This window comes from Ammospiza caudacuta, chromosome 8 (assembly GCF_027887145.1).
Source record: "Ammospiza caudacuta isolate bAmmCau1 chromosome 8, bAmmCau1.pri, whole genome shotgun sequence".
NCBI lineage: Eukaryota > Metazoa > Chordata > Aves > Passeriformes > Passerellidae > Ammospiza > Ammospiza caudacuta.
This window is the reverse complement of record NC_080600.1, coordinates 8,979,700-8,995,721: the sequence shown is the minus strand read 5'-3', so window position 1 is coordinate 8,995,721 and position 16,022 is coordinate 8,979,700. Positions and strand designations below refer to the sequence as shown.

Here is a 16,022-nt window from a genome sequence, read left to right as displayed (position 1 = left end):
CCAAGATATTTGTTCATAGGATACCTGCTGATCCTGAAACAACTGCACATTCCCTCCCTTCTCTCCCAAATCCAACAACAGGAAAAAAATTACAAAAATCCACTTAGATTAAGGTATTCTAATTGTGTCTTTTAAAAAATACAACAAAGTGAAAGCAGGCACATGGCCAGAGTAACCTGAAGTACCCATGAGAACATGTTCTCCAAGACTTGTGGGATTGTTTTCTACACAAAGCCACGATCTTCATTTCCAAGCCAGGAAATAAAATGCATTGCCAAATACTGCACCCACTGCTGCTGTTAAAACAGGGCTTCATCTCTGCTTTTACTACAGGCAGGGGCAATGGATCCAGGACCAACAAACATCCTTTGCCTTTTGAGCAGAGCTGCCCCAGGAAGGCAGAGGAGCCATCCATCACCACCACCCCCCGTGCGTCCTCCCAGCTCAGAGCAGCTCCAGCACCATCTGCCTGGTGACCTGGGATGCTGGCAGGCAGTGCTGAGGGATGGGATGTGTGTCCCTGTGTCCATTTCTCCAGCCACAGAGGGGTCCTGAGCAATGAGACACTCTGGGAGTGTTGGATGTGCCTCTTGCCCCGTGCTGCTCGCTGCCAGCCCGCAGAGTTCATGGCTGCTCTTCCTCTTGCAGACAAACACTCTCATAAATCTCCAAACTCTTTTGCTGGATCACAGCAACATATTATTTAAAATAATCATTTGGAAAATTACCTGGCAAAGGACATTGCTATTATTTCTGCTATGGAAAGGAGCCAGATTTGCTGAAGGCCTGCAGGCAGGCTTGTGGTAATTGATTACCTTGCTCTTTAGTCTTCAAAGATGACCTGAGACTCTCTCTCAGGCACAGCTTTATCTCTCACCCCTCCAGCAAGGACACAGAACTACATTTGCACAACATTTACTCATTATAGCAGTGGTCAAACCCCAGATGCTCCCAGAGGGCTTAGCAGGGGTAGGTGGATTCCAGGGCTGTTGGTCTCCTTGATGGAGAGTGGATTTTCCTGAGCTTTCCTCAGCACATTTGGTTGCTGCATTTTTCTGTCAGAACACAAGAGCTCATGGTTTAGCAAGGAGTTCCCATTGCTTTGGTCAAAATAGCAACCAGCACAGAGGCCCCTGAGACCTGCAGAGGTACAGGCACCCACTTTGATGGTGGTGTGATTCTCAGTGGAGAGTTAGGAGTACAAGAGAAAATTAAAGAACATGAAGAAGGCTCCCTGCTGTGGGGAGCTTCCCCCAACAATCCCTGCATCCCTCAAGCCACCTCAGGAATTATACCCCTCCCTCCCTCTCTCCCTCAGGAGTTACACAGCTGGCTGAACCAGCTCTCAGTAATCTCAGAGCACCAAGGGCAGCAAAAGAGCTCCCTTATCCCTCCAGGCAGAACTTCTGCTGTTGGGGCCACAGGACCAAGCATCCACCACTCTAAAGGTGTTGCAGGGTAATTAATCTGCTGTCCATGAGGGAAACTTTAGAGCAGGGCACTTTAATCTGGAAGCATCCTTGTGTGAATATCCCTGTCATGTCTGCAGTGTTTGCCCTTTGGGATCACCAATTACAGCCCTGCCCAGCGTTCTGCACACATGGGCACCTTCCTCTCATCTTCCTTCTCATCTCCCACACCCTCATTGCCATGCAGGGCATTGACTTGCACACCCATCCAAAAATGCACACCACAGACCTCACTGGATCAGTGTCCCTCCCAAAATGAAGCTTCAAAGATGTGGGAAGCCATGGGGCCTGGGATGGAGGGCACAGCCACCAGGATGTGTAGGAGCTCCACCCTTCACTGCCCTCCACACCTACCCACATCCACACAGCTCATGTCTCTTAGCAGACCAGGAGCAGCCAAAGCTGTGTAACTCCCCAGGGTAAAGCTGAAAGGGGAACACAAGGATGGGTCTGGAGAGCACTGGTCTTCTCCAGAGACATGCCAGATGTTTACAGAGGTGATAAAGCAAGAGATCCTGATGCATCCAGATCAGAGGAAGACCCTTCCTTGAGGTACAATTACAGCAATAACAAATTCTAGAATTATGAACTATGGGAGGAATTTGGAAGGATTTAGAGCATAGGTAGTGTCAGTGTGTGGGTTTTGAAGGCAAGAGAATTTTTTCATGCCCAAGCAGTGGTGAAACAACCCTAAATGGACTCAAAGAATTGGACTCAAAGGTGACACACTTTGAACTAAGTGGGCAATGAAACAATCAGCTGCTCTATCACAGTGTTTAGCATCAGAACACAGCAATGGTATTGTACAAAAGGTTCTTCTTTTTCTTTTGAAACAGCAGCCCCAGATACAAAGAGCCAGGAATTTGTGACCTGAAGTTTGGAAGTGCTGCCACCGGTGGTGGTGGCACAACGCCTGTGAAGGCACTGCTGGCCCATGAGGCTGAGGCACTCGGTGAGGCTCTGCCAGCTCTCAGCAGATGCTGAGCAGTTTGCTGGCAGTTGGATGCAGCCATGGGTCTCCTGATCCATTCCTGAGTCACAAACCAGCGTTACCCCACGATGCTCCTGGCACAGGAGCAGTGGCAGTGCCAGGGAGGACTCTTCTGGAAGAGGCCTGGGCTCTGACAGCAGTTAGAGAATTAATGAAGTTTTTTGAGAAAGACCATGACGCAGAAAAACCCAAAATGTCTGGGCCAGATTCCCATGTGGTGTGAGTTAGACCCAAGCTGGTTTCCAGCCCTGCTTCCTGCAAAGGACTTTACTGATGCCAAGGTGAGCCATGAGATTTACGCTATCTCCCTGCTCCTTCCTCCTGCCCTCCATCCCCTTGAGGATGAGGAGATGTGACCCCACAGAGCCATAGGGGCTGTCCTGCCCACCCAGATGAACTTCCCCACCTTGCCCTGAGTTTGCAATACCTCTCTGAAGGGTTCCAGGTTCCTCCTCCTCTCCTTTGTTCCTGCCTTTGGGGTGGAGGTTCTTTCTCCTCCCTTTACACCTGCTGCTCTTTGGCTCCTTTGTGATTTTTATGCTCTCTGCTCTTTATGATCAGTCCATGAACCTGATGTGATCAGATCACAGTGCTGATTTTTAATTTATTAAATAAGGAGGTGGAAGTGGAAGGTCTGTGGCTGAGCAAAACCAGCTTGCCCAGTCTTAATAGACATGGAAGTGGATTGTGTGTGCTCTGGGCTGGTGTTACTGCAGAGCCAAATTCCCAGGGCCAGATGAGTTCCCTGCTGGCCCTGTAACCCCTGCATGGATGGCCAGGGAGGAAGCTGCTCCAGGAGATCTCCATACTGAGTTTATCCAGCACACCAGTGACACCAGCGCACAACCTAAGCACCAGCTAGCAAATGTGACAGAAGGAGAGTTGTGCCTGCTCTGTAAAATTTAAAGGACAGTCTTTCCATGGTGATAGTTTTCCTGAAGGGTAACACCCCCACTAGAAACTTTTGCTGTATTTTTACTGTTGGAAATCCCTTTGTTTTCCACAGGCACCTCCTTCTCCCACTCAAACCTATGGCAATGCCCTATCCAAGCCCCAACTTTATGATCCCTCATCACACACTAGAGCAGATCCACAACACATAACAAAAATTTTTTTTTTCAATCCTCCTACTGCCTTTAGCTTTAAACCTCCTAATTTGCTAAAACTCCAATTTCCCTTGAAGGGTTCCATTATCAGTGCCCATGAGTTAAGGGGGAGAGATCACTGCACCCCCTGCTGCCACATGTCTGAGCTGAGAGATCACCCTCTCACATTTCTGGCCAAACTGACACATCTACAACCAAAATCCAAGCCCAGATCTGTATCCTGTTAGCAAAGCCTGACTCTGGGTCTGCCAGCAGCAGAATCCCAAGTGCAGATGTTTTCACTGTGTGTTCAGACAGAGAGTTTTGGTTTCCTGTCCCCACTGAGAGAAGGGCTCAGGAACTGAAGGACAGAGGCATCCCAAAGGGCAGAGGAGGCCAAGGGCTCAGAGCTGCATGGGCTGGTTCTCCCTGTTCAGTAGCATCTAACCACATCTCCAAGAGCTGGAAAGAAACAAGGCATGCAGAACAGTAACAACAAACATAAGATACCAATTAATGCATGCATGCCACTGGTAATTCTAGCTTTTCCCCATTTGCTCTCATGCAGAATAAAAAAAGAAAATTAATTTCTCCTATTTTTCTGAATGTTGTAAATTCCAGCACACTTCCCTTCAACATGAGCAAAACATTTTGTTTTCTTCAGGTAAAGGTGCTTGGTATAATACCAATGAGAAATGTCAGGGTGGTTCTAAATGTCATACAAAAGGGATGACAATGACTATTTCACTGTGGTCTAGAAGATTAATTGAAACTGACCCAAGTGTTTAAACCTAAATGGACCGTGTTTCACGTTGCCACATTGATTTTGCTGCTTCCACTGCTCTGAGGTTTGTGGTATTTGCATTACAGCTGAGTCCAGCCATTTGCTGATCCAGCCAGGAATTCAGCAGATCAGCACCATGACCACAGCAGCCCCCAGCTGAGTTTTTCTGGTTTCTACCCACCTCTAGTTTAGGGTTTTATCACCACTACTTGGGCATGAAAAAAAATTCAATTGCCTTCAAAATGCACACATTTTGACACTACCTATGCTCTAAGTCCTTCCAGATTCCTCCCATAGTTCATAAAAAATCCATATAAATCTAAACTCTGGTGAAATGGAGGCACTAATGAGCTAATGGTTTCATTAGGAAGTATTTGTGTTTAATTGGAAATGCATTCAATCACTGCCAAATCATACAAGGCAACAACATAACTGGGACTTTTCAGCTAGGGAAAAAGTAGCCAAAAAGTGGTTTGATAAAGAAATGAATAAAGTTGGGAATCAGTGAATAAAAGGGTGAAAAAATGGTCACTCCTCATAACACAGGGACAGCAAAATACAGTGAGATCAGGGCATAACCAGCAAACAGGACTGAAAACAGATTTTTGTAACAAATATCAAAACATTGTAGAACTTACTGCCATGGGATAAAGCACACATTGATTTCAAAAGAATTAGACAAATTCACAAAAATAGATTTGTCAGCAGCTACTAAAATGATCACATGGATCAAACCCCTTCAGCTGCTGGCTGAAGAAAGCTTAAACCTTTCAGGATTTTTGTAGTGGAGGAAACACTCTGTGCTGTGTTCCTACACACCCCTGAGCAGTGGGGTCTAACCCAGAGCAGCAAAAGACCCCAAACTGTTTATCAGCTGTGATCCATATTTATCTCAAGAGTCACAAAAGCTCCTAGTGAGAATATGTCCTGCTCTGGTCACCTCCTCCCAACTTTCTGTGCCAAATGTTTGGCTGTGTTTGTGCACACACAACCTCCTGGCTTCCCCTCTAGTCTTTCTCATTGTCACACAGCATCACTTTAAATTTTAATTTCTGCTTTTTTCAACAGCCAAAACGACAAAAGTGCCTGTTTCATGACATGACAAAGACCCTGCTTCCCTCCAACCACATGCAACTGTCCATTTCCAGCTTTGTTCACATCTATTTATCTGTAACAACCGAAGCTGCCTATTTTTATTTTTTTTATTGTACAAAGCTTTATGCTAATGCTAGGACTTTGAATCGCTCTCCAAAAACTAAACTAAATCATCAAATCTATGGGATGGGATTAATTTTTAAGCAGGGCACTCTTTATACATGAATACTCAGTTGGTTCATGCCTTACCTATTAAAACAGAATCTTTAATTGCCCTGGCACTTCTATTACTGTGACATTTCCATGCATTTTTTTTCTAATATCTAATCTGACCCTCCCCTGGCACAATTGAAGGCCATTACCTCTCATCTTTTCACTTGAGACATGGCAGAACAGACTGATCCCCACCTCATACAGCCTCCTTTTGCATCTCCTGATTTTTGAAATGGAAGCACAGCAGGACCCCAGATAAATCCATCCAAGCCCCCTGGACACCCAGTGTGGCTGGGTGAGATTTAAAGCCTTGCATTTTTTTTAATCTTTACAGCCACAGGACCCTTGTTTTCTCATGATGTCCTGCCCAGGACACTGCAATCAAAGCAGCAGACAACTCACAGCCACACTCCTCCCTCCCTCTGAGGCCTCCATGCAAGAAACATTTCATTTTGTTGCCCAATTCTTCCCCCAAGCACTTCAGGCTCTGCAATGAGACCAACCAGAGCACACACAATCCACTTCCATGCTTATTAAGACTGGGCAAGCTGGTTTTGCTCAGCCACAGACCTTCCACTTCCACCTCCTTATTTAATAAATTAAAAATCAGCGCTGCAATCTGATCACATCGGGTTCATGATCATAAAGAGCAGAGAGCGTAAAAATCACAAAGGAGTCAAAGAGCAGCAGGTGCAAAGGGAGGAGAAAGGACTTCCAAACCAAAGGCAGGAACAAAGGAGAGGAGGAGGAACCTGGAACCCTTCAGAGAGGTATTGCAAACTCAGGGCAAGGTGGGGAAATGACAGAGATGAGGGCAGAGCTGAGGAGGCTCACAGTGCTAGCAAGGGATGCTCCACTGCCTGAAGCACAAACACACCAGGAGAAAGCAGTACCTGCACACAAGCCCTTTTCCTAGAGGGCTCTTTGAAAGCAATATTTAATGCAGACAAGGCTAACCTGGTCTTGTAACACAGCTAAGATGATCTTGTCTGTATGAGCCCTACCCAAACAGGACCTAAGATGAGAGTCAGGACATTTCCCAGCAAGAAACTGGAACCTAAAAACTTAAATCCATATCTAGACTCTTGGAAAAACACCTGCACAGAAAGTGTGTTTAACCAACCAACATCTTTCAATGCTGAGTGCCTCCAGAGCCCAGGTTTAGATTCTTTAAGCAAAAGTGACCTCCTTCCCAGAAACACAGGCACCAACAACTGCTAATTCCAGTCTAAGCCAAGCTGCTCAGCACCTCTGGAAAAATACCTGTGCCCTTTTAGATCCCAGAGCCTGGACCGAGATGTTTCAGGAAGTCAGTTAGAATGAAATGATCACCCCAAGGCCCTGCTCAATGAGGAAGGAAAAATCACAGTGAGAAGTCAGGAGTTCCCAGCTCCAGCCCTGAACATCCTTCAGTCACACCCCAGAAGGCAGAAGAGTCTGTGGGAAGAAAGGGAAGTGTGGAGATTTAAGACAAGGGAGGCATTACAAACATCCCAGTGCTCTCTTTAGCAGCTGATCTCCAAGCCAAGGGGAAAACAAGGTACTACATGGCTGGGCACTGCTTCTGCATGCAAGGAGAGCAGTGTAGATGTCTATTCCAGCAAATATGGGGTTAATTAATATAATCCATACCCTCTTCAGGTCTGGTTTAATGAAACAGAGGGTTACATGGCAGTCTGCTCCCTAGCAGAACAGAATGAAACAAAACATTCACACCAAAGCAAGAGACTCGCTGAGGTATTTCCCTCATCACGGCAGACTCCATCAGATACAAAAATCTGATGTCCAGAAAGGGGAGGAAAGACTGACAGAAAAGAAAGGGAGGAAAATGAAGCAATGTAAAGGAACACAAGGAGTGGGGCTGCTCCACCACAGGCAAGTGGTGAAGGAGAGCCTGCAGTCTGCTGTGTGTAGAATAGGCTGAACCCTGGGGGTGGATTATGACTTGCATAAATATCCATGACTTATCCAAATGAATGGAGTGGCCTGTGCAGCTGAGCCATCATCCCAACTCCCTGTAATTAGCATGGGAACCTATTAATTTTTCCACATTACTGGGAAAAGAGATGAACACAGGTGCCTCCAACTAAGAGGCAAATTCCTATAAAGTACAGCATATTTTCTGAGTTTTCTCACCTCCAGGTGAGATACCTTCTAAGGCATCAGAGAGTTCTGATTTTTCCTGCCAGTTTTGGACCTGTTCAAAGGTCCAATGGGAATGGGATGCAGCTCAGAGGCAGAGCCTATCCTGGGCCTTCCTTCTCCCAGGAGCACTGGAGCCAAGAATGAGAGCAGAGTCTACTCCTACATAGCTCTGGCTCTAAGCTAGACCCAAAGAGTTGTGCTGGTACTGACCAGATAACCAATTGTGATGATATTCCCCCAGAATATTGGCTGCAAAGAGCAGCCTCGTGGAGGACTCTGCTGCTGAGACTCTGACAAACATCTCTGAGTGAATGCAATGCACCCTTGCAGGCATCTCCACAACACTGGGGAAATCTTGGGGGGAAATTCTGGGCAGAGGTGAAGGGTAGAAAGTGCTTCACTGGGAAAGCTCTGCCAAGGAATTCCCTGGCAGAATTTGGTGGGTTTAAGAGCAGACCCAAGAGCACGGCTGCTTTTCATGAAGAACTGTCTGTGAATGAGGCGTGGGTTTGACAGCACCACAGGAGCAGACCCGGGGTGAGGTTTGCCCCACATCCTCCCCACAGCTCAGGGTTCTGTAACCACACCCAGGAGAGCTCCTACCGGGAATTCTGACGAGGTTCAACTTACAGCAGGGAGAGGAGGCCAGCAGGAAAGGAAGGAATCGGGCGGGGAGGGTGTGACAGGGTGTCACAGCTCGTTAAAGCAAGCAGCGTAATTGAGCTCCTCTGCAGACTGAGTGGGCTGAGCCCTGAGGGACAGATTGTATCTCGCACACAATTCCCATACCTTGCTAAAACCTGCAGGATGGAAAGGGATTTGTGTCCCTGCTCTAGAAAACAGGTGACACAGGCACAAAAGTCTGGGAGATACCATCAAACCCGGTGGCTTTCACCTGCAGGATCCAGTCCAGAGTTTCCTATTCCACACATACACATCCCAATGTGTCCTAGCAAAGACAAAAGCTGGAATAAAAGGGTCAGAAGTCACAACTGCAATGTGAATAGTAAGTTGGATGGGGATTTCGTTTGTAAGACTCTGGGATCATCACAGAAACTGGGTATGCAGACACTGAAATCTCTTTTTCATTTCTCCTGACAACAATCTCTGCTGACCTGGAAACACATCATCAAACAGAATCCCTGAATAAAGAAGAGAGATAGGTTTTTTACCTCCTAGATACAGGATGCTTTAGTTGTGAAGAAAATTATTTATCAGACCTCAGCTCCTTGTTTCCCTCAGTTCTTAGCTCTCCTATGAGCAGCTCTGGAGTGGTGACATTTATTTGGCATGTCATTTCCCTCTGAAGCTCAGCCTGGCACAAGCTCCCTTTGCATTAAGTGCTACACAATATAATTCAGCACAAGCAACTTGCTCCTGCAGGAAACCCTTGCCATTTGTTCACCTTGACTGATATTTGCCAGGTAATTTCTCTACATAATCCTCCACCTATTCAATGTGTATTAGCTGCCCTTCAGAAGAAATTACTGTCTTCAATTTGAGCTGCTTTAATTGAAAAAAAATTAATAGATTTCATGATATTTCTGTGGCCCTGAATACACAAGATAAGGTTACAGAGTGGGATTATCTCTAAGGCTCCAAACATCAGCATCTGAGTAGCTTATTCCATCTCTGTGCCACTGATTCTGGGCTTCCTGACTTTTGTCTACCTGCAATAATCTCTTGACAGCAGAACTGGAAACAATTTCTTGTCACTACTTAACAATTCTGTCTTAAGCCAGGCACTGGAACTCAGCATAAGGTGAATTTTATGAATAAAATGAATAAAATCCCCTCCTGTAATAGTTTTCTTAGATGTGTCCACCCCCGCCTGCTTTTCTATCAAAAAGGAAAGTTCCCAAGTGATTTATCTTTTGCTTTTCAATTGTCAAGGAACTGTTCTTATTTAACTATAGTAGGAGCAGAAACTGGCTGTTTGATGCTCTGGTTAGCATCCTTGTTATTCCCTCAGGATTCTTAGATGGTCTCTGAACATCTGGATCACAAGAACACACCAAAACCATTATTTTCCAGCAAAAAACCTCTCTTGCAATTGAGAGTTCCTATCATCCACTTCTAAGAGAGACAGACTCCTACTCACACACTTATTGAGAGTTGCACGGAAATAAAATTAATCTGCACAAGGAAAGGGAACTCATCCAAAGACACTGCCCAACTTTCCCCTTTCCTGCAAAGCACAACTGCTGGTGCTACTTGCAGGTCATGAGATTATTGCTGTTAATTCATTAAGGCAGAGATGTGATCATGCAGAGTAAAAATGCTGCAAATAAATATAGCTTCAAACTAATAACCATGTCAAATAAAAGAATAAATATTTCCCCATCCAGATGGCTCCCTTGACATCCAACTTATCTGATTTATTGGGACAGGCAGTACAACTGGTGGGGCAGTGTGGGAGGTCTGCCATTTCCACACTTGACAAAATCCAGGGTTTTCACAAAGCACAACATGTCCTGTCTTGCCTGCTCCAACTTGTTCCAGGGAATTTGGGAGAACTTGGAATATATAACATGCCTAAAGAGGTCTTTTGCTGACAGCAGATGGGCTTGGGGTTCAAAAATTATCCCAACATTTCAAGAATGTTCTTTCCCATTAAAGAATACTTTCAGGAAGAACTTGCCTACATCCCTGCCTATGGAAGGAGGTACACAATGCTTCAGAGGGATTAGGCTGTAACAAGGACTCTCTGCTACAAGGACAATCTTAATTGCATGTCTGATACTTGTCACAATGTGCTCCTGCCTCACACCTCACAGAGGAAGAGGAGTTTCTAACCAGAGAATCACACCAGGGTGAACATCCCAGTGTTCAGAGGCAGATCCCTCCCAGCCACATCCCACACATGGGACAGCTACAAACACTGGGAGACAAATGCTTGTCTCCTCTGCTGCCAGGCACTGTCTCCTGTCCTCCTGCATCAGTCTCCCTGCCCCAAATACAAACCTCCAACCTTGCCCATGCCAGGGCTTTGCTCTTGCCGCCCCATATGGGTCACCCATGATGGTGTCTCTGCCATAACCAGGTGCTGAAAATCTTTAAGTTCCCTTCCAAGCCAAACCATTCTATGGCTTTATCATTTGATTCAACTCAAAACCAACACTGTGAAAGGAAAACAGGCTCCCAACTGGATGAACTCCTTGCTCTGCTTTACTTCATGAACAAAAGTGCCCAGGGCTGGGACATGCCTCTGATGGTGGTAAGGACTCACTGCTCAGCAGAAGTGCTTTAGAGCAGACCCAAGTGCATCCCTGCTCTGAAATGGACACTTCCTGACCCAAGGAGAGAGGCCTGCAAGCAGAACCAGCTTGTGCAAACCCATTTGACCCCCAACAACTCCTGAGCCACCCTAGGAGCTGCTGGTTTTTTTACAAGGGGCTCACATGCACCATCAGGTCCCAGGAGCCAAGCAAGCTATCACTCTTCAGCTGAGCCTTAGCAGTGAGATACTTTAATGTGCACATTTTGCATGTGGCATGCACAAGGTAAAACCTTTCATGTTTGCCACCTCACCTGCATAATCACACTTGCAGCCTCTGCCCTCACTCATTTTACTGAGTAAGCTCTCCCCCCAGCTGCCCTCTTCTCCCTCAGTTTATCCTGGAAATTTATATTGCAGTATCCAAATAAATCTTGATGAGACAGTTCTTTAAGGTTGTTTTCTAATTATAAAGCTAATTTGGAAAAAAAAAACAACCATGAGCAAAAACAACCTCAGAGGAGCACACACATTTTATTTACAGCATGATGCATCCCAGGAAATCTCCACTGGAAACTACACGGAGCCAAATTTGTAAAAGTAACAAAACACATCAAATGAACACATCAGCCACTGAAATGAGAGCTAAACCCCACAGACATAAAAACAAACCAGTTACTTACAGTTCTGCTGTGGCTCTGGAGGGAATTTGAGACGGATAATGGCCAAGATGATGAAAACAACCACGGGCCAGGAAATTAAAACAAACGACCATACCTATAAAAGAGCAATGAAAATAAATCGGTTACGTTTGTGGCATTGATGTCACCCAGAGCCTGTCTGGAATGCACAAGCAGGGCCCTAAGTGAGTTATGAGGCGCATTGTAAATCACACCTGTCCTGGCATGCATACAATTAAAATCCAAGCATTATCTATTCAGGAAGAAAAACTACTGAAGATTTTAAGAGCAAATAACAAGGCTGAGAGCAGCACAGGGTTTCAGTTTGGCTGGTAATTATGGGGGACTGTGTTTACCCAGCTTTGAGACACTGCTATGTCACAGTAAAGGCATGCTGGGAAGCATCAGCCAGAAGATAAAGCAGCTGCAGAGTGAAAGCTTGGTTTCACTTTCAGTGAAATGATGGATAAATAGAACTTCAATTGACCTACACCCCAAAATTGAAGTGTTTGACAAGCCTACAGCAGTTTTCCCCCCCAAAAAAATTTAGCTGTTTTTCACAAGCAGTGGATCCTCATGGTAGAGCTGGAAGGAAGGATTTGCACAGTGGTCATCCACAAGATGTGGAGCTCAAGCATGGCAGAGGAAGGGGTTTATGGAGTTGTGCAACCTGCCTACAGAACACACATCTTCAAGAACAAAACCCTTATAAGAACTTCTGACCCCAGCAGCCCAAATCTCTGCCACCTTTCCCTCTACAGACTGTACCAGTCCATACACATGAGCTGAGATGATTCTCAGAATGGTTTTGGTTAAAGGAACCTTAAAGTTGATACAGTCCCACCCTTTGCCATGGGCAGGGACACCTTCCACTACCCCAGGGTGCCCCAAACCCATCCAACCTGGCACTGGACACTGCCAGGGATCCAGGGGCAGCCACAGCTTCTCTGTGCCAGGGCCTCATCTCCCTCACAGGGAAGACTTTCTTCCATATATCTAACTTAAGGTGGAAGAGAAATAATGTAATATTGCCCTAATGTACATGAACATGTATAGCACTCTTGCCTCTGACATGAGGGTTGCCCCTTTCAATGGACAAGAATTAAGAAAACACTACAATTAATGATTAAGTATAGTAAACCAATCTAGGGAGGATGCCCAAAATTTTAAAATACAAGCCTTGGCGTTTTGTGATCTAGGAAATTGTAATTATTCAAATAATCCCTTGGTTTTGCACTAGGGGAAAGCTGGCTCCCATGCTTACTAGATTAAGAGTTTTCCATTTATCAGTAGTTAAACTGAAACTCCTCTGTGCTACAAAATTGCTGTTCTATCTTCATGCCCATTTTAGGAACTGCAAAGATGTCTTTCTTCAAAATAATCCCATTTTTCATCGTTGTGTTGCTATTTTTTTTTAAGATCAGTACATCTTATCCAAAGCTGTTTTTCCAAAGTAATTCCAAGCCCATAACCGAATTTTCATTTCCTGTAACACTCACTGGAACATAAAGCCAAACAGACAGACAGACAAATCCTGGAGAGCAATTCAGCCCAAAGATGGTTGTTCCACTGCAACTCCATCCCTATGGTCCCTGATGAGGTGACTCAGGCTTAGAAGTAGCAGCAAATTTGGCACTGACATATTTTAGTAATTTTTTTTATATCAGATGCTTTCCCTATAATCAGTCCCCAAACATGCAGTTGAACTGTGATTAATTCTCATGCAAATGGTATTATTAATGTGTCCTCCTAGTTTAGCACCACACAGGCTAAAGTAAAATTATGGGGTAACAGCACAGAAACTGATATTAGTCAGAAACTGCCTAAAGGGAGGGCTGGACATCTGTCACATTCCTGGGACACTAAATGGATACTGGCTGCTCCTACTCAGGAAAATCATTGTCCCTCCCCATTTTGAGCTTACACTCCTCACTTTCCAGACATGTCTTCTCTCAGTATCTCTGTCCTGTGACTTAATTGGATTTAATAGTAGCTGGGCACATCACTTGCAACATCACAGCATTCCCACTGTCCCAGGCATTTCTAATAAACAAAAACAAGAGAACCACCCCAGCCACACCGCAGGTAGAACATGTTGACTCCAATGGAACCACAACCAACCTCAATCTGGCTCTTGGGACATTAACAACTGTGATGTAGATTGCATAATTTCTCAATTGCTGGATTATTTCACTGCTAAAAGTTGATTTAATCTCTCAGAGCTTACTTAGGATCTCTGGTTGAGTGCACATTTTCTCTCCCCTTCCTGCCTCTGTTGAAATAATGAAGTGCAAGACACAAGAGGCACCAATATCTCCAGTTCGCTTTGGCACTCAGGCCCAACTCTGCTCCCAAAAAGATCTGAGTTTACCTCCTCACACCCTCCTCAGCCTGAGAAAGCTCCCTAATTTGGAGCAAGAGAGGGAAATTAAGGAGGGTTGCAAGGCATGCCTGCCATAAAACAGTCAGCAGTGGCCAGATTTTATTTTAATTGACATTTCAGTTCTACAGAGTTGATATTTCAACTTCCCAGGAAACCAGAATTACAGCAAGTCAGACTGTGGTCAGAAGCACAGGCAGGGCTTAGGTGGCATTTACTCAGGGTACACAGGAGCTAAAAGGGACCCGAGCCTTCTGCTTTTAACAAGGCTGTTACAATTTCTCTTGAGAAATTAGAGATAATTTATGGGGATTCTTCTGCATCTCAGGAAAAGTGTATTGTGCAGCAGTGAAGAAGGCTCTGAGGCACACAGCATTTCCACAGGAGTCAGAGGCACCCAGCACCTCTCTGAATCAGGCTCCACAACCAGGAGATTGGGCAGGGTGAGCTGGAACAGACTTTGCATATAGTCATACAAGGCCTTTCACTTCACCCTCACATCACACCCTCCTTGGACATTTCTCTTTGGCCAGCACTTCCTGTGCCTGCCAAGGTTTCCATTCCACCAGGGCAAGTTCAAACCCCACCACGTTTGGGTTTCTGGAGCACAGGTTATGGTGCAGCTCCCTGAACTACCCAGGCTTCTGCTGAAAATACCACACACCAAAACTGGACTGGGACAACACTACTCTGCCTGGCCATGCTATACCTCCTACAGGAATGTTTGCTCCCTGATGCTGCTGCAGCTCAGATCCCTCTCTGGACATTTCTGCCAATGGTTTATCTCTCAGACACAAAGATGATTGGGCTGTTTGATTCGCAGCACGCTGGACTCCACTGGAAACCTGTCCTACCTGCATCCCTCTTGGATAACAAAAGTATCACCTGAGCTACTTTTTCTTTATCCATCCTTTACAAATGGCTCTGTGTAAGGGCAGCTCCACCACCCCCAGATCCCAGGGGCTCCTCAGAGGCTGTGCAGCAGGCACAGGGTCACTCACATGGCAGCAGGTACAGAACTGCAGGTTCTGCCCACGAGTCTGTGCACGGTTTTGTTTGCACAGACATTGTCCTGAGGAAACAAGAGAGGCATCCATGGTACTCAGTCTGGACTCCTGAGCTTTATACAAGACCCATCTGCACTTCCTGAGCTTCACACAAGACCCATCTTCTCTTCCTGACTTCACACAAAATCCATCTTCACTTCTGTGCCATTCCCTTCCTTCCTTCTGCTTCGACCACCACTCTCCCATTCCAACAGCCCAAGCTCCCTCTCTGCAGTGCCCCCCCTGCTCCTCAGCTCCTGATGTTTCCAGGCTCTCCCTCCTGCACTCCTCTGTTCCCACACTCACCAGCTGCCTCTTGACACTGAGCCAGTTCTTCCAGAGCAGGATCCTGAGGTGCTGGGAGAGTGCAGCCATGCTTGGCTCACCCGACCGAGAGCGAGGGGGCTGCGGGTTCCTCCTCCCCACGCTTAGGAGGCAAAAGTGGAGGCTCTAACCCAAAAGGGCACCCAGTGTCCAAAATCCAGGCCTCTGCCTCTTCCCCACAGCATAGCTCTGAAGCAGCTACTCCATCCACTTGTGGCTGCTGTACTCCCAGGAACTGTGGCTCTTGTCCTCACAGCAATAGCTCCTAGCAAATTCAACAGGTTCTTCCTCTCTGGGCGGGCGGGCAGATGCAGCAGCCTGCCTCCACTTGTGTTAATTACAATATCCAGCCTCTCCTGGATGCTCCCTGTCCAAGCCCTCCCAGATAAAATGGATAGCATTCCAAAAAGATGCTGCTGCTTAAACAAAAGGTGATGCATGCCTCCTCCTCCTCCTCCTCCCCATGATGAAACTCCCTGTCTGCCCACACACCGCTTCTGCTGGAGAGGTGTCATCAGCAGCAGCAGAGTTAGGCCACTTGCCAGGCCAGTCTGACTTCCCTGAGTTCACAGGGAATGCCTGGGGAGAAAGCA

General features: G+C 46.1%; 1 protein-coding gene across 1 annotated transcript in view; it reads right to left on the bottom strand.

Annotated features, from left to right (window-relative positions):
- Positions 1-15,640, bottom strand: part of ABCA12 (ATP binding cassette subfamily A member 12) — a 79,210-nt gene extending 63,570 nt beyond the window's left edge. The window contains exons 1-2 of the mRNA XM_058809226.1: positions 15,412-15,640; positions 11,683-11,776 (exon numbers count right to left, since the gene is read on the bottom strand). Coding sequence (XP_058665209.1) covers positions 11,683-11,776; positions 15,412-15,480 — 163 coding nt within the window. The 5' untranslated portion in view covers positions 15,481-15,640. The remainder of the gene's footprint in view (positions 1-11,682; positions 11,777-15,411) is intronic.
- Between the last annotated feature and the right edge of the window lie 382 nt (positions 15,641-16,022).